Source organism: Zootoca vivipara, chromosome 12 (assembly GCF_963506605.1).
Source record: "Zootoca vivipara chromosome 12, rZooViv1.1, whole genome shotgun sequence".
Taxonomy (NCBI): domain Eukaryota; kingdom Metazoa; phylum Chordata; class Lepidosauria; order Squamata; family Lacertidae; genus Zootoca; species Zootoca vivipara.
In genome coordinates, this window is record NC_083287.1 from 28,579,553 (window position 1) to 28,603,690 (window position 24,138).

The 24,138-nt window shown below is 44.8% G+C and overlaps 1 protein-coding gene across 1 annotated transcript in view; it reads left to right on the forward strand.

The window, feature by feature from the left end:
* The first annotated feature begins 279 nt into the window (after positions 1–279).
* Positions 280–24,138, forward strand: part of VWDE (von Willebrand factor D and EGF domains) — a 50,503-nt gene continuing 26,644 nt past the window's right edge. The window contains exons 1-11 of the mRNA XM_035129890.2: positions 280–532; positions 2,695–2,879; positions 3,983–4,214; positions 7,691–7,750; positions 10,717–10,976; positions 12,695–12,784; positions 18,938–19,082; positions 19,761–19,975; positions 20,725–20,798; positions 21,769–22,042; positions 23,728–23,936. Of these exons, the coding sequence (XP_034985781.2) occupies positions 448–532; positions 2,695–2,879; positions 3,983–4,214; positions 7,691–7,750; positions 10,717–10,976; positions 12,695–12,784; positions 18,938–19,082; positions 19,761–19,975; positions 20,725–20,798; positions 21,769–22,042; positions 23,728–23,936 (1,829 nt within the window). The 5' untranslated portion in view covers positions 280–447. The remainder of the gene's footprint in view (positions 533–2,694; positions 2,880–3,982; positions 4,215–7,690; positions 7,751–10,716; positions 10,977–12,694; positions 12,785–18,937; positions 19,083–19,760; positions 19,976–20,724; positions 20,799–21,768; positions 22,043–23,727; positions 23,937–24,138) is intronic.

Genomic DNA, 24,138 nt, shown 5'->3' on the forward strand with positions numbered 1-24,138 from the left:
CAACGTACGGTCGACGGGGTTTACAGGCTGCGATCCCAACCTCACTTACCTAGCAGTAAGCGGCAGGGCTAGGACTGCGCTGCTACTCTGGCAGTCAAAACTGAAAGCCCCGCCGACCTGAGTGGGGTCAGCGACCAGGCTCGGTTGCAGCTACTCGGGTTGCTGCTCCCCTCCCAGCTTTGGTGCTCCAGCTGTTGCATTTGTTTGTCTCCTTCTTCTTCCAGGCGGAGCGGCCTGCAGGGAGAGGGCGCGCGAGACTGTCCCGGGACTTGGAAAATTGCAGCAGCAGCAGCGAGAAGATTGCAGCAGAGCCAGAGCGCGCAAACTTCGCTCCCAACGCGCTCGGCGGAGGGTGCCCAGCGGATCGGGGCCAAGCTCGCTCTCCAAGCTGGCTTGCTGAAGGGAGAAAGCGCCTTGTCCAGAGTGGGGGAAAGAAAGGAGAGAGCTATGCGCTCTCCAAGCCTGCCAGGGAACGTCCTCTCCCTGTACGCGGCGCTGGTGGTGTGCTTCAAGGTAGCGCGCGGCCAGCAAGGTAAGGAGAAGGGAGAGCAAGGGCGCGCGGTGGCTCTGGGCACGAAGAAAGAAAGAAAATGGGAGCCTCTAGAGCATCTTTAGGCTCACGGAAAGAGGCGCGTTCACGGGTGTAATGCTGGCAAATGGAATGCCCTCTTCTGTATTGGATCGTTCGTTTTTTAAAAAAGAAACTCAGCAAAAGTTGTTCTGTGGTTTTGTTTTCCTTCTGTGCCTGCCCTGTTGAGCATCTCTTTGCGCGCTCTGGTCCTGTAAGTACATTCAGAGCACGCTTTTTAACTCCCAAAGAAGCCTGTGAATTGTAGTTTACCCTTCACGGAGCTACAGTTCCCTACAGGGTTAACAGGCTACAGTTCCCAAGATTCTTTAGGAGTTAAAAATGTGGTTTGAATGTGCTTTAAAGATATGGTGTGAGCGCAGCCTCAGGAATTTCCATACTGTAACAGAATAGTGCTGTCCTTATTACTGCTACCGATAATTGCTAATAATTGATGCTATTTTTCAAGACGTGGAGGGAAAGCCCTTTGCATTACGATGCATTATGAAATTCTTTGCATTTTGATGCCTCTTTAACTCATCATTGCATTCAAGAGAGATCAAACATTATTATTATTATTATTATTATTATTATTATTGTGTATGAATGTAGGAAGTCGAGGTACTGATTCTAGATGCATTAACAGAATATATACAGGAATGGGCTCCTTTGGGAGGAGGAGAGGGCTATAAATCAATTGAATAATGATGGTAATCAGAAGTTAAGAGACAGGACTATAATACTTCTGCTGTGGTTCTTATGGGGAACCCTTTGTGGTCAGGATAGCCCCTGAAATGTGAGGATCCAATTGAGAAAGGCTTTACTGTTATATTACTGTATTTTTAATCGATTGTCTTGGCACTGATTATACACTGATTTTAAGGCTGATAATGATTTTTTACACAAAGTGACAATTGAGTTGTTTTTTTATGATGTTATGGGCTTTAGTAGAAAACATTTATATAAATGTTGTTTGACAACTTGGCAGAAGTTAGTCATATTATACAAACCGAAGACAGATTGCATTGCTGATATGTTTTGACCTAAGCTTATCATGGTAACCGAGACTGTCTTATTACGTTATCTTGTGCTTCCTTGTCTATTGATTACTTAAAACAGTTGTCTTCTTGTTTAATACTGCATTTCAAGTTCTTCAATTCAGGATGGTTGTTTTTTGTCTCTGTGGTGAAATGAGCTGTGATATACCAGGCGCTTGCTCCAAAGAAAAAAACCAAAACAAAACAAAACAATGCTATATATGTGATTCCTGTCTTGATTAGAGTCTCTGGCAAATATCACACAATATTATCAGAATTCAACTGATTCACGAGCTTTGCATTTTTAAAAGGAGATTCAAACTCCTTTAGTTGCTTCTGTATGATAGACAGACGGGACAGATTTGCTAAATGATTCATGTTCCAGAACTTCTTAGCTCCCTGCTAAATAGAGCCCAATAGACCTTTATTTAATATAAATATTAGTAGCAAAAGCAAGGCATCGTTTTGTTCCGGCAAATAGTGGCCTGGTTTGCATAACACAGTTTGCCTTAGTTTGTATTCCAGACTGAGGCTCACGGTTAAGCCTTCTCCTCACTAACCATAAGCTGTGCCCAAGAGTTGTCCTGGTAAGCCATAGTTTGGGTTGCCATATTTTGCAAACCAGACCAAGATTAGATATAATGCTTTAGATCAGAGGTCACCAACCTGGTGCCCATGGCACCCCAGAAGGTTTCCAATGGTGCTTCTGGAAGGTACCCTAGACTTTCAACTTTTGTTTTAGAAAAAAAGTAAGTCTCTAACCCTCCAAGAAAGGAAGTTATGAGGCAAAATGTGCAGGTACTTTCTAAGCGATTTCTGTGAAATTACAGTGGTGTGGCAACCTTGGCCAGGAATGCTCCCTGTTGTTATTGGGCAACATCAGTGTGTGTAACCTCCATAATCAGAACATAGCTAACTTTCTGGGGAGAATGAGAGGGGTTGTCTCTCTAATTTAGTGTTATGCCATGCTCCACGGCAGCCATTTTGTGTTAAACCACTCACACACCCTCCAGGGCAGCCATTTTATGACTGGTGACACCCACTGAAGATGAATGCATAAGAATGCTAATGTCTCTAATTTTTCTACAGCTCTAGAATGTCATCCAGGCGGTCACCAGATCCTTCAGAGTCCATACAGAAGTGTTGATTTTGATTCATCACGGCTTCAGCAATCAGCCATCCAGGACTTAATATGTGATCATTCACTGCCATCAGGGTGGTACCGCTTCCTGATTTTCGATAAGCAGGCTGAAATGCCAACCAAGTGTGTGGAGGTATGGATGCTCTCCTTTTAACCTATAATTGTATAATATGGCAGACTCCTTTTTAAAAAATAAAATATATTGCTCATCTTCCATACATGCAAATCTGAGCTGTTATGCTTGGCTTTATAATGCAGGTGTCTTTCTGGTCCACCACAAGGCTGCAAAGTCCACTGCTGCATCCTTAAACCTCCCTGAATATTCTTCGTCTAGAGTAGTGATAGAAAATTCTGTTTGGTCTGAGGTGGGCAGCATCAAAAAGTATCTGTTCTTGTTCTAAAACAAGTTTATTTTCCCCACATTATTGACACTGAGTGAATGCAGATGATCAGCTTACGAAAGACATCCTCTAGCTCTCTATCATCTGTGCCAAAATCAACTTGTATTGTGCAAGGTGGAGGCACAATAATCTGACCAGGATGGTAAAAGGGAGCTCCCTGTGTTCCTTTATCACTAAAGTAAGGCTGGAATATTTGTGGCTCTCTAGATACAGTAGTGTTGGGCTCCCACCAGCCCCAACCAGTTTGGCCAACAGTCAGGCATGAGGAAGTTGTGGTTCAGCAGCCTCTGCAGTACCACAGGTTCTTCTATAGACCTACTCAGTTCGTATAGTCCACCAGCATGTATTTGTTGCCTGCCAAGTGCTTGTCAACCTCATTATTTTTATGGCGCTCAACAGGTTGGGAATGGGTTGCCCATGGTGTCCCTTATTTCTCAAAAGGCTGTTTTGCATGCTATGCTAACCATGATTTTGCACCAGCTTCAAACTCCAAGAGAGGAGAGTGCAACCCCTTTGCTCTTTGGTTTTGCTTCTGTTCTGAGCTAAACCATGGTTTGACTTAGTTCTTCATCTGAATCTGCTCCTTGGTCTCCCTGATGAACCATGAGCTGTAAACCATAGAGCAAATCTTGGTTACAGCTCATGGTTACTCTGGAGAGAGCCCAACCATGAGCCCAGGATCAGACAGTCTGCTAAGCCCAACAAAACAACCAAGGAAGGGTGAAGTGGCCATAATCTCCTCTTTGGCTTGGCTTATTTATTTGTGTGTGTGTGTTCTGGTGGAAACATTCTGCTGATCAACTGTTTTCTTCTGTTTTGGTTTTGATGCTAAAAGATGAATCACTGTGGGACACAGGCCCCTGTTTGGTTGTCTCTGAGAGAGTCCGAGTCCTTGCCTCAGCCTGGTGAGATCAAACACTTAACAGCCTGTGCAACCTGGCAGTTTTTCTTCAGCACCACAGAGGACTGCTGCCTTTTCCGAATTCCTGTGAGTGTGAGGAACTGTGGAGATTTCTTTGTATACTTACTCCAGCCCACCCAAGGGTGCATGGGATATTGTGCAGAAGGTGAGGAAGCACATGCTGCCTGCTACAACCCAAAACATGTACTGTATATGTTTTCTTTTCCCAAATGTGCCTCAAACCATTTGGTCTCTTGTTACATTTTTATAAGCCCTTCTACATCTATAGAGATTATTAGGCCATGAAAGAATTCTGAGGTGTTATAGAGCGGACTGCATCACCTCAAACTGCAGCTGGGGAATATTGTTTTCAAATGTTTCCTTTCTAGAAAGCTGCTCTCAATGTGTCCTCTCTCAGAAGTGATCCAAACAATCAGCGATCACCTATCACGAGCCAAACTCGTGACAGCTGTTGTGCTTTATTCTTATGAGTTATTACATAAAATGTCTCTAATAATAAATCATATGTACCTCATAAGCTCAGACAAGGCTGCAGCCCCATCTACAAGAATTAGTTGAGTTAGATTGCAAGCCCTAAATGGCCTCGTCCCAGTATACCTGAAGGAGCGTCTCCACCCCCATTGTTCAGCCCGGACACTGAGGTCCAGCGCTGAGGGCCTTCTGGCCGTTCCCTCCCTGCAAGAAGTGAAGCCACAGGGAACCAGGCAGAGGGCCTTCTCAGTAGTGGCGCCCACCCTGTGGAACGCCATCCCATCAGATGTCAGGGAAATAAACAACTATCTGACTTTTAGAAGACATCTGAAGGCAGCCCTGTTAAGGGAAGTTTTTAAGGATTGATGTTTTATCGCAATAATAATAATAATAATAATAATATTTAATAATAATAATAATATTCTATTGGGAGATGCCCAGAGTTGCTGGGGAAACCCAGCCAGATGGGTGGGGTATAAATAATAAATTATGATGATGATGATGATTTATTTATACTCCTCCCATCTGGCTGGGTTTTCCCAGCCACTCTGGGCAGCTTCCAACAGAATATTAAAATAATCTATTAAGTATTAAAAGCTTCCCTAAACAGGGCTGCCTTCAGATGTCTTCTAAAAGTCTGGTAGTTGTTTTTTCTCTTTGACATCTGATGGGAGGGCATTCTACAGGGCGGGTGCCACTACTGAGAAGGCCCTCTGCCTGGTTCCCTGTAACTTGGCTTCTCGCAACGAGGGAACCGCCAGAAGGCCCTCGGCGCTGGACCTCAGTGATGATCCTAAAAGCTGCGGGAAAGGGAGAATCAAAGGCAGATAGATATACTGCTGTTTCCAAAACCTACCAACCTCTCACCAGCAGGACAGAAGTAATGGCAAAGCAAGGCACGAGCACCCCTGTCTCCATTTCCAGGTGTTCTTCTTATTGTTGTTATTTTGTAGTTAATGATTTCCCTCCCATTTGAAACTGTGAAAGGGAGCTTCCCTATGGCAGCTCCAGATCTCACGTAATTTCTTCCGTGGTTTGGAGTTGTGTAGAGGGACTGGGTAGTCTATAGATCCTTTGGATCCAAAGTTCCACTAAACCACCTCCAATCCACTAATCTGCACACCCTTCCGGTAGGGCAAGGGCTATGGAGGTTTTCACAGTGGCAGGAAGGAGGCATCTCATGTTGAATCTTCTGCCCGTGATTCTCCCTTTCTCTTCTTAATAGAAGGAGATTTGATGCTTCTCCTGGCCCCTGGAACACCCTCCCATTAATGAATAAATGAGCAATTGACATGCTAAGTTGCGTTATTTTTCAAAAACGCGATGAGTAGTGGGAGCAAAATTCCATTTGCATCTGAAAATTGGCCTTAGAACAAAAAAGATCTCTTAGTAAAAGTCACTTTACTTGCAGTTAAAGAAGGTTTTAAATTCGTACTGCCTAGTGTTTTAATTAAAAGACATGAAATAAACTTTTTATTATCAGGAAGAGGGACTGTTACTTACCCTGGGTAGGCCAGCATAATAATGTTTTCTTTATTACTTTTACGTGCCAAAAGAAATTATCATAATTTAATGCATTTCTTTATTACGCCAGCGAAAAGTCGATACAGAAAGGCATAAACACTCTTCATCATCCTATGCAACTTATTTACTGAAAATGTGAAATGTGTATAGTATAATACACCATTTGTTTTTATGGCGGAGAACAATTTAAATATTGAAAACATTTTCATTGCTACATTAAACTAAAAGCCAACTTGTTTTCTTAAGCTGAAAGTAATGAGCTGCCTTAAAAAGAGCGAAATATATTTGTTTTTTAAAAAGCTTAGTGCTGTTTAGTGAAATTGCAGCGTGCTGAAAAGTTTTTAAACAGTTCACTCAGCTTGAATAGTTTATAATAAAAACTGAACTTTTAATTATAGGCATTCTCAGGGTGAATTTAGATGTCAACATTTAACTATACCAGGGACTTACTGACTGCGGGTGAAAAATCTTCCCACTCTATAACTGAGTCCTGAACGGTGTTTAATATTTGAAGAAGAAATAAACCAGGCCAGAGCTTCCCAGAGGTGTAACTTTCAAACAGGAGTAGGTTGGTAAAGGGTTTGCCACACTTCTGGGGCCTATGGGCACATTTGAAAACCAGAGGAACTGTTGTTCGACACACAGCAAGACTCCCCCCACCCCAGTTTCAGCCTCCCCTGCAATGACCCCACACTGCAAAAATAGAAAAAGGAAATATTTTCCATTGGCTAAAGAGGGCTTCTTTCAGCTGAGGGAGGGTCAGAGGGGACAGAATCCTGTGGGCACAAAGGAAGGCCTCTGATGCCACATGTACACCCTCCGGTTCCCATTACTCACAGCCAGCATGTCAAACCGCAAGGGGTGATAGGAATTGTAGTGCAACAAACAACTGGAGGGCCACAGTCCCCCAATCCCTTATCCTAATGCTTATTTGCTGGAGCAAAAGCCAAAAAAGTATTGTGGCACCTGAAGGAGAGCTTTTGCTACAATGTGCTAGCTTTCATCACCTGCTTTGAAAGGATGTCACAGGACTCTTATTTTTGCTGTGAGAAACTGGCATGGCCACCGCTCTGGAATTTGCCACAGCTGTCAATCCATATCCTCCAACATTTATCCTATGAAAATTGGGAGGTCCCATTCCATAATGATAATTTTACTGTTTATACCCCACACATCTTATTGGGTTGCCCCACCCACTCTGGGCAGCTTCCTATATAGATATATAGGTATATAGGTATATAGATATATAGATATATAGATATATAGATATATAGATATATATAACATAATAATACATTAAACATTAAAAAGACTTACCTATACAGGATTGCCTTCAGACGGCTCGGGGGTTGGATAACTCCATACCCTCCAACATTTCTCCAATGAAAATAGGGGCATCCTAAGGAAAAGCGGGACATTCCAGGATCAAATCAGAAACCAGGACGGCTTCTCTCAATCAGGCACGTCCCTGAAAAATAGGGACACTTGGAGAGTCTGTTAATCTAGGCCCAAAAATCTAGGCCATTAATTTTCTAATTTATCTTTAATAAAATACAAGGCAAAAATGCTCAGAGTTCCTGTTGAACAGTCACCTGATGCAATTATATGTAAGGAATATATCTCTAGTTACTTCAGGTGCTGAACTGCAGGGCCACCAGACTGGGGAAAGAGAAAACACAAGTAGTGGTAAGTTGTTTTGTACAGATTTTGTCAATTTATTATTTTGACCCAGGGATTCTGTGTATTTTCTGTCTTAACTCTGATTTTATTTAACATTTATTTGTTTTGTGTATACATACCACCCTTTGTCAGAAGAAAGACCACAGGACGGTTTACAACACAAATATCATAACAGGATATCTGTGAAACATTAAAATCATGACAATTATACAAATGTAATTACATTAAGGAATACAGAATGCAATACAAATTCTCACAACTGCATAAAAAGAGGAGAAAATCAGCAACGTGGTATCTAAAATAAAAATACAGCACACAAATTGAGACTCTTCTCTCAAAGGTAGCTCTCAGTCCTGGCCACCCACACAAAATGACAGACCTGCTAAGCAGTCACCTGGGAGCTTTCACTTTGGGTCCTTCCACCAACTATCTGCCGCTTCCTTGTGGGTGCAGCCATTAGCTCCCAATGGTGGCCCACTGGCCCAGAGTGGAAGACACCAGAAGGGTAGTTGCCTGTGATGTCTCTCACATGAGGTGACTCCCATTGGCATACTTGCCTTTTCTTTCCCTGTCCTGTAACCACCCTCGAGTTTGGGCAATGATAAAGTCTTTCTGTCTTAAAGACACTGGAAAATTGCAGTTGTTGACCAGTTTGGGGTGGTGGTGGTGGAAGGAAATACAACAGCTAAAAAGTAACGAGGAATCTATGGAGTGTTCTCTGTCGATTTCTTCCTTTCCCCGTGTTTGAAGTCATTTGTGCCCATTGTGTAGAAATCGCCCTACGGCGGCCATTTTGTGGCTTCACACCAGCCTTAATTTCTAACTCTTTATAGCTCAAAGTAATAAACATAATCAAACAGTTTAGTTTTCATTATGTTGTATGTGTCATGATGATCTGCTCATAGGTTCAATGGATATTGTGTGTTAATTGTGTGTTGATTTTTCTGTTCCCAACAGCCACCCTTTCCCCACACACTCTCATATCACATGCTATGCTACACCACCATACCTGTTTGACTCTGATTACACCAAGACTCTAAATTTAAATGTTGGCCATTGTGAGAAGAGGATGCTGGACTAGATAGGCCTTTGGTTGGATCCAGGAGGGCTCCTGTTATCTTCTTGTTTAAAATACCGTGTTTCTCATATTTTAAGACATGTCTTAAATTAATTTTAACTCAAGAAAATAAGCCTATGGCTTATTTTCGGGGATGTCTTATTTTTTGCAGAGCCCCGACTGAGCGGGAACCAGCAAAGGCAGCAGCCCGCTGGGCTGGGGTTTGCCTTCCTTGTGAGTCTGTTCTTTCACCTCTTGGCGTCGCTATCACTCACTCACGTCAGTCTCTCTTTCTCCTCCTCTCTCTCCTCCCGCTTTGCAATACTATGCACTCTGTCGTCTTCCTTCCTGGTTGTTAATCAGCCCAGCCCAGCTCAGAAGCATGCTACTCCATTTTTCTGTTCTTACTCATTAATTGCACATAAAGGTATTGTCCATTTTATTCAAGATTTGGAGGTTGGAGTTTAAAATTCAATGTCTCTCCGACGTTATCCTCTTTTGTATAACTAGAAGGGCTTCCTTTGTTTTCTCCCTTCTGGTCCCCGATATAAACTCCACCGGCGCCTCTTCCTTGAAGTGGGGTGGGTGGGCTTATTATGCTGAGCTGAATTCAGCGTCTGTATTTTCCCCCCGCTCCCCCTCTCCTTTTTTTTTCTTTCTATTGGCTTGTCTTTGTCCTTTGGGGTTATTGTATTGGATATCTCCCCGCTTTGCTCCCTCGGACTTTGAGGCTTGCTTGCCTTGGGTCGCTCTTAGCCTAGCGCCACGAGTCCCGCCCCCCCGTCATCTCACCTCGTCGGAGATGTAGGCTTCAGGGGCTTCTCCTCCAGCCGCGCTGCAGGCTATTGTTTCGCCCTGGTTCACCCCAGGGCTTTTAGGGGGTCGCTTACGGTAGCCTCGCGTTGCCCCTAGACCCCTTAGGCAGCGGCTTTGTGCACGGAGCTTTTCTCGGAGCTCCCGCAGAGCGCGTCCGATGCGAGCGCGAGGAAACTGGAAGTCGGCTCCCGCGCGCTTTGCCGAGCCCCAACGGAGCGGGAACCAGCAAAAGCAGCAGCCCGCCGCCGGCTTGGAGCTTGGCAAAGCGCGCGCTGCTGCCTTTGCCGGCTTCTGCTCCGTTGGAGCTCGGCAAAGCGCGCGCTGCTGCCTTTGCCGGCTCCCGCTGGGTCGGTACTTGGCGCGGCGTGCCCTGCCATACCGTACCAGCATGTCTTATTTTCGGGGTATGCCTTATATTTCGCCAGGTCTTCAAAATCCTGCCATGCCTTATTTTTTAGGGATGCCTTAAAATATGAGAAACACGGTAGTTAGCAGGAAATCACATTTTTTTGCTTGTTGCTTGTTTCAGGAAAGTCTGCTCTCCTCCCCCACCCCCACCCCGTATGTAGATATACTTTGTTTTGCTTTACATTTCTTAAATGGCATTAATAATAATATAATAATGAATTTTTATTTATACCCCGCCCTCCCCAGTCGAAACCGGGCTCAGAGCTGCTGACACCAGTAAAATTACAATAAGACATAAAGAAAGAAAACCAATGAGTTAAAATACAGGTTAAAATACAATTTACATTTAAAATTTTAAATGCAGCCTCATTTTTTAAAAAGGCCCAAGTCAAAAACCACGAGGGAGGAAAAACATAGGGGTCAGACTGAGTCCAGGCCAAAGGCCAGGTGGAAGAAGCTCCGTCTTGCAGGCCCTGCGGAAAGATGTCAAATCCCGCAGGGCCTGGTCTCCTGTGAGAGAGCGTTCCACCAAGTTGGGGCCAATACTGAAAAGGCCCTGCCCCTAGTTGAGGCCAATCTAGCCACCTTAAGGCTTGGGATCTCCAAAATGTTGTTATTTGTGGGCCTTAAGGTCCTCCGCGGGGCATACCAGGAGAAATTAACCCACCTCTCCACTTGTTTTTGTTGTTAGAGAAATTGCCTACTTCACAGTTGCCACTTCCTTCACCACCCCCTCCAAGCACACCTGAAATAGTGGCGGTCTTACTTGAAGGAAGCATTTTCTTAAGGTGCTCCTTTGATGTTCCTACCACAAACACCTCTGTGGGCTTTCTTGTGGCTTGGTCCAGACTGTCTCCTGAAAGCATCAAAGAAGAACTGAAGCAAGAGACAACAGTCCAGGCATTCTCACTCTTAGAACTGGATGGGGTAAACCTCAGACTAGGAGACAGGGTATGTTTAAGTTCTGTATTATTGTTTTATGTTTCTGCAAAGAGGTAAAGCTACCCAGTCCTCTTCTAATTACAAGTCCAAAAAGTTAATCCATGTTAAGCAAGGAGTGGCACCAAATGATAAATGCTGGGTTCCAAAACTCCTTATTTGTAATTCCCTTAGAAGCAGCATCCTTAACTCCCAGGTTGTGGTTTGTGTATCTGTTATTCTAAGAATCCAGCAAGCTCACCGGTTGAGATTTTAGGGTTGGGATGGAGACGGTTATATCTGCATCTGTCTAAACACTTGGTTTTGTTAAAGTTACCCCCTCATAATTGGGACAAGCAAGCAAAATTTTACCAGGCATGGAGCAAACAAATAACGTGTATCTAAGTGCCATAAAAACTGTATAGTAAGATGGAAAGGCAGTATACAGATTTTAAAAAGTGAACTGAAAACTGACCTAGAGCATCTTGCTGTTCCCTCTGTTAGGGGACACTGGGAGTGCCTACAACCTAAGAGACAGTGTTGCATAGTGGCTAGACTTTGACCGGGGAGACCCAGGTTTAAATCTCCATTCAGCCACAAAGCTTACAGCTGGGGTGGTAAAGACTTCAGCCTGAGGGCCATGTTCCCTTTTGGCCAGGCTCCTGGGGGCCGCATGGCAGTGGTGGGTGTGGCTAGAGGTAAAATAGGCAGTGCCAGAATCAAACTTGGCAAAGGAACAGATTTTAAATAAATAAAGTAGTTATATCCCATTTTTAAGGACCTAACACTCTTAAGGTGGCTCATTCCATATCAAGTGATCCAACCTTTTTACCTCACACCATCCAGTTTTCTTAATATTACACACACTTGTTGAATGATCAAAGTTCTGATGAGATTGGTGTTTTTAGTTTTGATGTACAGTGGTACCTCGGTTTATGGACACAATTGGTTCTGGGGAGCCGGTCGCTTCCCGAGCAGTCTGTAAACGGAGCGCCACTTCTGTGCATGCGCGAAGTGCTGATAGAGTGCTTCTGCGAGTGCGCGCACCGTGCAGATCACTTCTGCGCATCCGCGTGCCGCGGAACCAGGATGTAAGCACTTATGGGTCCGCGGCGTTTATAAACCGATCGATCGCAAACTGAAGCGATCGTAAACCGAGGTACCACTGTATCTCAATCCTGGGCTGAGCTTTAAAGGTTTTTGTGTAGTCTGGCAAGGCCGAAATTGTCATCTTTTTTTTTTTTTTTGAAATTTCAAACCCTCATAACTCAAAAACGGGATGAGATTAAAAATTAAAATTGTAGATTTAAACTTAGTTTTGAGCATTCAATGAGTGTACAAAATATTAAGATAATTGGATGACATGAGGTAAAAAAGTTGGATCACTTGATATATGGAATGACCCCAGTGGCATACAACTGAAGGAGATCCAATTGAGATACATAAGAGTGTTAAAAGCAACAACACAGAAATAGCGAAGCACCAAGTCTCAGGAATTGCTTTTTAACCCTTCTGTGATCTTCTTCATTGCCTGTACTCCTTGCATTTCCTTGCCTTCTGATCTCGCTGCTTCTGCCTGTCCTACCCCTCTTGATTTTGTATATATTTTTGCAACAGAGGACGACACATCATGCCTCTGACGCAGTGGACTCTAACTCTTGAAAGCTAAGTTAGTTTGTCTTTAAGGTGCCACAAGGCTCTTTGCCTTTCTTGCTTTAATAGTGTTGTCCCTTCTCTTGTCCTTTACATAGATTTACTGCAGCAGTTCCACCTTTTTCTTAGAGAAACCAGAAATGCAGAGTTCACTCATCGAGAGCATGGAATTTTTTGCAGGAATTAAGGTACGTTGAAAAGAGAACAGTGCGCTGTGTAGTTACTACCCTGTACCCCAGGGGTCAAGAAGCCATACACCCAGATGAAGTTGGACTACAAATCCCATCATCCATGTTGACTGGGAGTTGGAATCCTGCAACATCTGGAGGGCCACAGGACCCACACTTGCACATTGTACTTGGATGTAAGCCCCATTGAACTCAGTAGGGTTTACTTCTGAGTAGATATATCATGTGTAGATGGGCCTCCACAAGTTACTTGCCTACTACTCCCATTATCCCTGGCATTGGTCATACTGGCTTGGGTTGACGGAAGAATCCAGCAACATCTGGAAGGCCACAGGTTCCTTACCCCTAATGTATAGGATTGTGCTGTAAGTAATATTTGTCTTCACTGCAGTGGTGCAAATATTCAAAAGAACAATATTGTAATATTTGCTAGTGCAAGAATTCTTCTCTGTTGGCAATAAAATTAGTGGTGTGATAGCATGTAAGGGTTGTTGTGTATTGAGTCAAAGGATTTTATATCTGTATTATTATTGTCTGTATTGCATTAGGATAAAGTTAACTGCCTTTTGGTTCCAGAGGGTACAGCTACTATTGGTTCATTTAAGCTGCTGTATTTGGATCCTCTGTCTTATTGGTTCCCTCCAAAAGGCAGCACTGTGATTGCCTGATATTGTTCCCTCCAAAATGTATCCCTTTCTAGCTAGTTCCCTGTCCCTATAAATGTAGCCTTCCTGCCCTCAGAGTCAGTCTTGTTCACTTTAATAAAGAGCTGTTACTAGAGAACTGTCTCCAGCATGTTATGTCAAGAGAGCTGAAATCACAAACCCCACGTCACAACAACTGGCGACGAGGATGGGATCCGGAATGCTGAGGAGCGGTTAAACACAGCCCTGCCTCAGAGTCCGGATTGCAGCTTAGAACAAGACTCACTGGCCAGCTGAGAAGACGACCCTGCCCGCTAGGACAATGGAGAGTCCAAGGGTATTGGAGCCCTTCCAGCCATCAGAGCCCCACACATGGGAAGACTACGTCGAACGCTTCGAGTTCTTTGCAGTGGCTCAAGGGATCACCGATGCCAGCAAAAGAAGGGCCACATTCCTGAGCTACTGTGGGCCCGAGACCTTCAAGCTGGCCAAGGCATTACTTGCTCCAGCGAAGCTGAGTGAGACATCTCTCAAAGATATTCTTGCCTGCCTAACAAGCCACTTGGCGCCTACTGAGACCAAGATGGCCCGGCGGATGGAGTTCCATAAGAGGCAGCAGCATGCTGGGGAGTCTGTATCCACATTTCTGGCTGAACTCCGGAAGCTCGCTCAGCACTGCGGCTTCCAAAATGTGGAAGAGACTCTCCTGGATCGGTTTATTGGTGGTCTGAGCAGCAAGAAAGCCAGAAGACGCATCGTGGCTAAAGAAGAGGTTACCCTTGCTTCAGCCTTGAAGGAGGCCACCGCCACGGAGAATTATGAAAGAGAGGAGCTTGATGCTAGTCGCAAGGCCACTAAGCCACAGATAGAAGTTGCGCATGCCATGGACGAGCTAGAGGCTACTCCGAGCCAGATCCCAGTCCGTGGGGTCGAGTTGGTGCATCAGGCCTGCACAGTGCACAAAGATCGCCGAGGCAGTTGCCCAGGTTGTGGCGGAAACCATGAGCGGAAGAGTTGTCGTTTCAGGGATGCTATGTGCCGGACGTGTGGAAAGACGGGTCACATCGCCAGGGTCTGTAGATCGGCGGCGTCGGGAGCGACAGGAGCACCTAGACTGGAGCATCGCAGACCGCCCACAGCAACTCTTTTTCTAAAGGACTGCCACTACATAACGGAGATCAACGGGAGGGCCGTGCAGTTTCCAGCGCAAGGCAAGGCACACGTCAAGGTGAAGATTGAGGGTCAGCAGTGCAACATGGAGGTGGACTCCGGATCTGCATTCACCATCGTGTCGGACCAGACCGCGAAGACATTCTTCCCCAGGGGTAAGTTGCCCCCTCTGGAGCCCTTCCCGGCAACCTTGCAGTCGTACTCAGCAGGCCGCATCCATGTTATGGGAATGTGTGCCGTGAGAGTACAGTTCCGGGACAAACAGGCTGTACTCAAACTGGTGATTGCGAAGGGCAGTCGCCCCAGTCTCCTGGGCACTGACTGGTTCCCCGCCCTGGGACTGAGTATCTCAGGGCTTAATTCAATCCAAACCTGCCCTGAGATGAGCGAGGCATTATGCAAGGAATTTGCTGGTCTCTTTAATGGAAAACTGGGTTGTTATAAAGGGCCCCCAGTTGATTTCGAGTTGGACCCCGGGGTGGCCCCAATCCGACTCAAACCAAGACGAGTGCCATTTGCACTGCAACCCAAGATCGAGGCAGAGTTGGATAAATTGGTCAAGCAGGGAGTTCTCTCACCCGTGGACTCTGCTAAGTGGGAGACTCCAATCGTCACGCCCCTTAAAGCAAATGGGGAAGTCAGGATATGTGCAGATTACAAATGTACTATCAATAAGGCACTCAGGGGAAACTCATACCCCATTCCAGTCGTATCACATCTGTTGGCTAAACTGGCTGGGGGCAAGGTGTTCGCCAAAATTGACCTGGCACAAGCTTACCAACAGCTGCCAGTAACCCCACAATCAGCGGAAGCACAGACTATTGTCACACATAAAGGGGCGTTCAGAGTTAACAGATTACAGTTCGGAGTTTGTGTGGCCCCAGGGATTTTTCAAGGGCTCATGGAACGCCTGTTAAGAGGTCTGCCGGGGGTCTTGCCATTTTTTGATGACGTTTTGATTGCTGGAAAAGACCCACAGGAACTGGTTGCGCGTGTCCGTGCAGTGTTGCTCAAGTTCAAGGAGGTGGGGTTGCAACTGAAAAAAGAAAAATGCAGTTTTGGGGTGCCAACTGTGGATTTCTTGGGGTTTTAAATTGATGCATCAGGCATCCACCCCACAGATGCTAAGATTAAGGCCATCATCGAGGCGCCACGATCACAGAACAAGACGGAGTTGCAGTCCTTCCTGGGACTTATTAACTTTTATCATTCGTTCTTACCCCAGAAAGCTTCGGTAGCTGAACCATTACATAGACTTTTGCAGAAAAAGAATGTGTGGCGATGGGGGCGGGAGCAGCAGAAGGCTTTTGACTCCTTGCGAGAAATGCTGAGTAGCAGGAGTGTCCTTGCTCATTATGATGAGTCGAAGCCGCTGGTCCTGGCATGTGATGCCTCTCAATACGGCCTGGGGGCTGTGCTGAGTCATAGGGAACCAGATGGGTTGGAAAAGCCCATCTCCTTCTATTCCCGTACTATTCCCACGGAGCGCAACTATGCTCAAATTGATAAAGAGGCACTGGCAATTGTGTCAGGAATCAAAAAGTTCTATGATTATGTGTACGGTCGCCATTTCTCCATTGAAACGGACCACAAACCACTGCTAGGGTTGTTCAACCCAAACAAACAAACACCACAAATTCTCTCCCCCAGAATGTTGCGTTGGTCAATATTCCTGAATGGGTTCCAGTACATGTTGACCCATGTGCCGGGGAAACGGTTGTGCCACGCTGATGCGCTGAGTCGATTGCCCCTTCCTGGCGGGAGCAATGAGGATCCTGCTCCGGCGGAGCACATTATGATGCTAGAAACACTTCCGGGGGCTCCTGTAACAGCTACTGATATAGCTGAGAAAACGAGGAAAGATGCTGTTCTCTCCCGTGTGCTCACTTGGGTGGGGAGGGGGTGGCCAGGTGGTCCGCATGAAGAAAAATTCAGGCCTTATGCGACAAGGCAGCATGAATTGTCCATGCATAAGGGTTGTCTCCTGTGGGGAGATAGGGTGATCATCCCAGCACCACTGAGAAACAGGGTTCTTGAGACGCTTCACATGGGACACTCAGGAATGGTCAGGATGAAGTCGCTAGCCCGATGTTATGTGTGGTGGCCTAGAATGGACCAGAACATAGAACAATGGATACGAACATGCAAGGCATGCCAAGAGGTGCGGCCAGAAGTGGCCAGAGCACCAGTCCACTGGTGGGAGCAGTCCAGGACTCCCTGGAGCCGGCTGCACATAGATTTTGCTGGGCCATTCCAAGGGAAGGTCTTTTTGGTTATCGTCGATGCATATTCCAAATGGTTAGAGGTGGCGATGGTCCCTAGTATGGCATCAGCTGCCGTAATCAAGGTGTTGAGGCAGCTGTTTGCTACCCACGGGTTACCTGAGACCATTGTATCAGATAATGGGGCAGCTTTTGTATCCCAAGAATTCAGGGCATTCTTGGCTGATAACTTTATAAGAGGGGTCACATCCGCGCCCTTTCATCCATCCTCCAATGGGCAGGCTGAGCGCATGGTAAGAACAGCCAAAGAATCAATTGCGCGCTTAATGGAGGGTAACTGGTCGGCTCGCATTGCGCGAATGTTATTTTTGCAGCATGCGACGCCGTGTACTGTGACGGGCAAGTCGCCAGCCGAGCTGCTCTTAGGTAGAAGACTGGTAACGGTGCTGGATTATGTCCACCCAGATAAAATGCCAAACCATAATTCAAGAGCAACCCCCCAGGCTGAGACTGACACAACAAGGTATCTCGCCCCTGAAGATCTGGTCTGGGTGAGGAACTATTCACGAGGTCCGCGGTGGGTGGCCGGTGTGATCACCCGGGCTAGTGGACCTGTGTCCTATTATGTGACCTTGGAAAATGGGCAAGTTTGGAAGAGACATATAGATCAGCTGAGGCGCCGGGCACTCAGCAGGGAGGAGTCAGATAATTCATCCCTGGCGAATGACGCACAGCTGCGAGACCAGAGTGAAGATGGCCCAGAGGTGCAGTCACCAGGGGCTTCAGCAAATGAACCAGGGTCTGCTAGTCCTCAGGATGACGAGGTACAGGTAGGGGACCCTGAGATGTCTGGGACTCCATCTGTTCCTGACGAAACCCCTATAGCAGCCCCTCCACCACAGGTAACACCCAATCCAGAACCTGCAACACCTGTTGTCAGGAGATCAAGTAGAAGTTGTAGGACCCCACAGTACCTGAGGGATTACGTCTGCTGTGCTCACTAGGGGGGGAGGGGTGTTGTGTATTGAGTCAAAGGATTTTATATCTGTATTATTATTGTCTGTATTGCATTAGGATAAAGTAACTGCCTTTTGGTTCCAGAGGGTACAGCTACTATTGGTTCATTTAAGCTGCTGTATTTGGATCCTCTGTCTTATTGGTTCCCTCCAAAAGGCAGCACTGTGATTGCCTGATATTGTTCCCTCCAAAATGTATCCCTTTCTAGCTAGTTCCCTGTCCCTATAAATGTAGCCTTCCTGCCCTCAGAGTCAGTCTTGTTCACTTTAATAAAGAGCTGTTACTAGAGAACTGTCTCCAGCATGTTATGTCAAGAGAGCTGAAATCACAAACCCCACGTCACAACAAGGGTAATAAATGGCACTCCAAATGCATGCAATTCCCCCCCCCCCCCGAGTTGTACCCAGGCATGCTGTGCAAGCTTATGCTGTGAAGAACTAAACCCCATTGTGTATAGGATTCCAGCCTGAGTTAATTGCACTTTGGTCCCATTTAAATCACTGTGAAAAAAGTACACTGAGGCTGCGTACACACCATACATTTAAAGTACATGATGTCCCTCAAAGAGTCATGGGAACTGTAGCTCGCCATAAGAGGGGATTTGTAGTTGTGCAAGGAATAAACTACAGACCTCTGGGGGAAGTTGTGTGCTTTAAATATGCAGTGCGTAAGCATTCTGAGACTTGACATAATGGGAACTAAGTGCAAGCTAAATTGGTCTTTGTCAAAGCATTTAAATTATTTCTTCTAACGAGTTGGCATGCAATCATTTTGTTTGTTTGTTTAAATCAGCCTGTGTTTAGGCACACTCTGGAGTTTCCTTATAAAAGCAAAATGCTTTTGTATTCCTTTTGCATGGGGGGGGGAATCTATTTTGCAAGATTACTGAAATTAAGTCCAAGGGACTTTTTTAAAATTGTCATCATCACAGCAAGGTTTACAGATGGATGTTATCTTATTGATTGCCTTCTGTTGTTTTCTATAGCTGTAAAAACTGGTTTTCGCTTTAATTTCTTTTCAGCATTGTTCTGAACATTTACTGTGAGATAATTCCACACAGATACCTTGTGTTCATAGCATGTTCCTTTTCTTATATTCAGCTACATCCTGAGGCATTTATAATATCAGAAGATGGAAAGGAATACAGACTGACGATAGAAAGCAAAATTCCCATTCCTTGTCCTCAAGCTAGTCAGCTGGAAAATGACTGCAAAATCTCATTAAAATTAAGAACAATAGAGGAAGGTAATTTCTTCTTCAATTTTTTTAATTGGCTTGTGCCTTGAATATATACTTTTTATCCTCATTTTGACATGTTCATGTATCCTTTGTTCTCTAATATGGCAAGACCTACGAGCCCGAGGAGAGAGGGGGTTGCCCAGGCTCTCTAGGGAGGTCTCTGCTGGCTGTTCCCTCCCTTCCCCCTCTTCTTCCACTATCTCATAGCTAGGTAACTCCTGCGGAGGCTGTGCAGCCTTCTCCTCTCTCTCTCTCTCTCACTGAAACTGCGAGGTAGAAGGGGGGTGAATCGTTCCCCTCCTCGTCTTCAGAGAGAAGCTGATCTGGCTGAGGACACACTTCCCAATCCTGTTCGGACCATTCCCTGACATCCCTGTATCCAGGGGTAGGAAGGGTCTCGGCATACAGCCCAACACCCCAATAACACATTTTCCCACTCCTGCTTCATGATAACTTAAGTAAATTTTGGAGCTAAGAGAGAGCAATGAGATAGAAGTGAGTAATGTATACAAGGTCCTGCAAGAGGTTAAACTAGTTGCCTCTCTGGTTATTTGCAACTTGACAGTTATATCCTGCCGCTTCCCCCAAAAAATGCTTTGATTTTAACCAATCACTAATACTAAAAACGGAACTCTGTTGCATCTTAAAGAGAAATCTTACTAATGGCTGTCTTCTTTGGAACAGGTAAAGCTCCACAGAGCTTAAACATGGCTCTCTCTTCTTGCTCTGTGGCGCTTCTTCAGCATCCTTGCCACAATGGGACCTGTGGCCACGCTAGCATCCATTACACCGCAGTGACGGATTTCACCCGAAATGGAGACAGAGTAACCAGGATTGCAGCAGAACCTATTGTTAGTGACAATTTCCTGTGGAACGGCTACATGGTGGAAAGTATTCAGGTGGAAACCCATCCCATTCAATCTTGATAAAAGAAAAAGAAATCACTCAGAAATTGGCTGATGTAAACTGGCTAGGTTTTTTTGGAGGGGGGGTTGGCATGTTTTTAACAATGACTTACGAGCATCATTTATAACAACGTTTCTAATTTGCACAGCATGTCTTTTTTGTTTTGTGAAATTCTTTCAGGGCAGGGCCCTCCCAAGGTGGCTTACATGTATATAAAAAACATGAAATAAAAACAGCACTTGGACATCTTAATTAATTAAAAAGCTATTTTAAAACCATTTTGCCACCTAATCAGAAGCCTCTAACTGATGGATAAATTTAGTCAAAAAACAGTATTGATGGCTAAAACGTATTGAAAAGCAAATGATGACTAGCGTATTCCTTTGTATGTGTGAGGCAGACCCCCTTAAGCGGCCGCTCTATACATCATGTATGGGAACCAGTGGCCAAATGTTGCTGGCCTACAACTCTCAACATCCCAGGCCTTTGGCCAGTCAGGGTGGGGCTGATGGGAGTTGTAGTCCAACAACATCTGGGGCGGCCACAGATTCCCCATCCCTTGCTCTGCACACTTACCTGATACAATTACCGTAAGTCTCATTGAAGTTAGTGAAGCTTAGAATGTGTAGCATTGCTGTGTTATTTACTTGTACAGTAAGTCAAGCTCCATAATCAGCATGTCACTATATCTGAAGGATTCCTGATCAGCTGATTTACCTTAATGTCTTCACTTCTTTTAAAGGTTACTGTGAAAGATCTGCCCTCTGCATATTGCTACTCTTTTACTGACCCACATATCATTACATTTGATGGCAGGTAATTTACAGACTTCCTCTTTCCCCTTTTTCTTTTCAATAGAGGGTTTTTTAAAACCATGGGCACTATGATGACTACATTAATATTTTTTATCTGTCGCTTGTTAATCGAAACCTTCCCCCACCCCACAAAAAAGCAGGGGGAGAAAGAACCTATGGCTTTAGTGACTTGCTTCAACTCAGTGATGCCGGTTGCTATATTCATGAAGGAAATCTGTTCTGTCACAATGAAACACAGCCAGGGATGATCATATCTTCTGAGCAGTTCTACAAAATGTGTCCCTAGAGATGAGTAATGGTGGTTACACTGAATGCTCTGCACCGACAATGCGTAGCCAGGGACGAGCGTGTGCTTATACAAACCCATATTATGTGAGTGTTGACTAGGCAAAGAGGCAGTGAGATTTTTTTTATTCAGCCCAGTCTCCTAGCAACTACCTGAAATTCACACAGGTAAGTGTGGCCTGCCTGAATGGTATTGGAGAAAACTGTCCATCATGCCATTCTCACGTCATCACAAAACCTTCCCCTTAAAAACAAAAAGGTATTATTTAGGGAATCAGGGGAACATCAACACACCAAGGAATGTTACAGGTAGGTAGCCATGTTGGTCTGACGTAGTCAAAACAAAATAAAAAAATCTTTCCAGCTATATTTTGTAAATAAAAAGAAATCTGGGATAAACTACACGCAACAGAATGCTAGGTATAATTTGACTTTAGTATTTCAGTGAGGAATTGTCAATCCTGTTCATGGAGCAAGGCCCTTTCAAACTAGGCGGAACAGACCTGTGAGTAAACATGCATAGGGTTGAGTGATACAAACTGTTAGAACAGCCAAGCCAAAAAGAAAAGACGTTAAATAAAAAAATGACAACACTGGATGAATTGGCACTGCATTAAAATAGCAATTCATAAAAGTGCTGATAATTTTGAAACACAAATAATTTCGCGTGCTCTTCTTTTTTCTAGGATGTACGACAACTTTAAAACGGGAACGTTTGTGCTATACAGAAGTACTTCCCGTGATTTTGAAGTCCACGTGCGGCAGTGGGACTGTGGAAGCCTCTATTACCCAGCATCATGTAACTGTGGTTTTGTTGCCCAAGAAGGGGCTGATATAATAGCATTTGACATGTGCAGTAGTCAGCTACGTGATTCTCAGCCGCACTTATCTGTGAAGAGCAGAGCTTCAGCAGACAGCGGCGTCAGGATCACTGAATCATATTCAGGAAGAAAAGTCACGGTGTGTTGATCCATTTTATATCTGTTGTAAAGCAACTTGATTCAGGAGGAGTTTCCTGTTTCCTTTTTAATCAATGCACATGTATAAGCTACTTTCAGACATTAATGATAAACCATGGTTTATCATTGCATAAAGAAGCTTGGCTGAGCCTTGGGCTTCTGCATTGCCCAGCCCTTCTCCTCCAACGTAGCCATGAGGAAATTAGGAGCTTTTGTTACCCACTCTTAACTAACCACAGTTTAGCATTAGGGATTTTTAAATTTCAATATCCAATAAACATACATGGGCTGTTTTCGGACATTAATGATAAGCCATGACTTATGATTATCTAAACAAACATGGCTTAGTCTTGGACTTGTGCATTCCTTCTTTCTGCTACTCCAGTGTGGCCACAAGGAAATTAGAAGCCTTAGCTACAACTGTTATGTCTGAACCTTGATGAACTGCAATTAGTCTTAACTATGATTACTGAAAGGGATGCAGGTGGCGCTGTGGTGTAAACCACTGAGCCTAGGGCTTGCCGATTGGAAGGTTGGCAGTTCGAATCCCTGTGATGGGGTGAGCTCCTGTTGCTCGTTCCCTGCTCCTGCCAACCTAGCAGTTCAAAAGCACACCAAAAAGTGCAAGTAGATAAATAGGTACCACTTCGGCAGGAAGGTAAACGGTGTTTCCGTGTGCTGCTCTCATTTCGCCAGAAGCGGCTTAGTCATGCTGGCCACATGATCCGGAAAAACTGTCTGCGGACAAACATTGGCTCCCTCGGCCAGTAAAGCGCCGCAACCCCAGAGGTGTTTGCAACTGGACTTAACTGTCAGGGGTCCTTTTCTTTTACCTTTTATGATTACTGAAAGAAGCCAACTTCAAACTGTGATTGATAAAACAGGTTTGTTTCAATAAGCCATAGTTAAGATTAATCGTATGTCCACATCCTAAACTATTGTAAATTGAAAGCAGGAGCAAAAGATTCTTATCTCCTTGTGACCATGCCAGAGGAGGAGAGCGGTACAAGCTCCTGACCCCATTGTCCTGTTGGTCATATTATCTGTAGAATCTGGGTCACAGTCCTCTGCCTCTATCACATGATCTGGTAACCTGAGGTTGACATGGATTTGGGAGTGGTCTGGGGACGAAAGAGAACAATCACAGAGGTTTTTGTGTTGATAAGCCAACCTCTACGTATCCATGTCAAAGTGACAATTCTTCCTACCATTTACAGATTTGTGCTTGGTTGTCCTGAGGGCCTCTGTCCCTTGAATATAGCAGTCAGTTGCAAGTGGAGTTGTTGCAGAGGGTTTGTTTCCTTTGAAAATGCATCTTATTAAAGCAGTGTTGTGCAGTAAGCCTGCAACTTATGGGCATTTAACTTGTGTGCAATCAGCTTTACACACTTGGCAAAATAGGAAAATAGAAAATTTAGAACGGGGGCAATGAAAAAAGACATTGGCAATTCCACCCACTGTTGAGCCCAATGTGTTTGACTATACACAATTTTGGCTTTAGGCGTCATCCCTGGAATGTATTCCTTGTGTAAGTTGTGGGCTTACTGTACTTAAAAGACAGAAAAAAGGAGTCAGATGAGATAGGGCGAAGCAGTAATTTGTTTCATCTCCAAAATGGTCAATAAATGGAAACCACAGTCTGAAAAGATCTTCCTGTTCTCTCGGTGTGATGGCATTTGTTTTTAGATCTCGTTTTCTTCCGGAGCTTTTATTCGAGCCGACGTGAGTGAATGGGGAATGAGTCTGACTCTCAGGGCCCCCAGTTTGGATTATAAACACACACTGGGCCTCTGTGGAACATTTGATGGCATTGTGGAGAACGATTACCATGATGTGGACGGAACTGAAATCACTGGAGGAGCTGATACTTACATGTCTTTTATTAATGAATGGAGGTAATGACCAAAAGTCTTATCAGTATCTTTTATATTATTGCAAAGGGGAAGATCTATTTGTTCAATTATTTGTTTACATTCCACCTCTCCTCCAAGGATCTCAAGGTGCCATACATGTGTGGGGTTGTGTGGGGTTTTTTGCTTTCCCCATTTTATCTTCACAACAAACCCTCTGAGATAGGTTAGGCTAAGAGACAGTGAC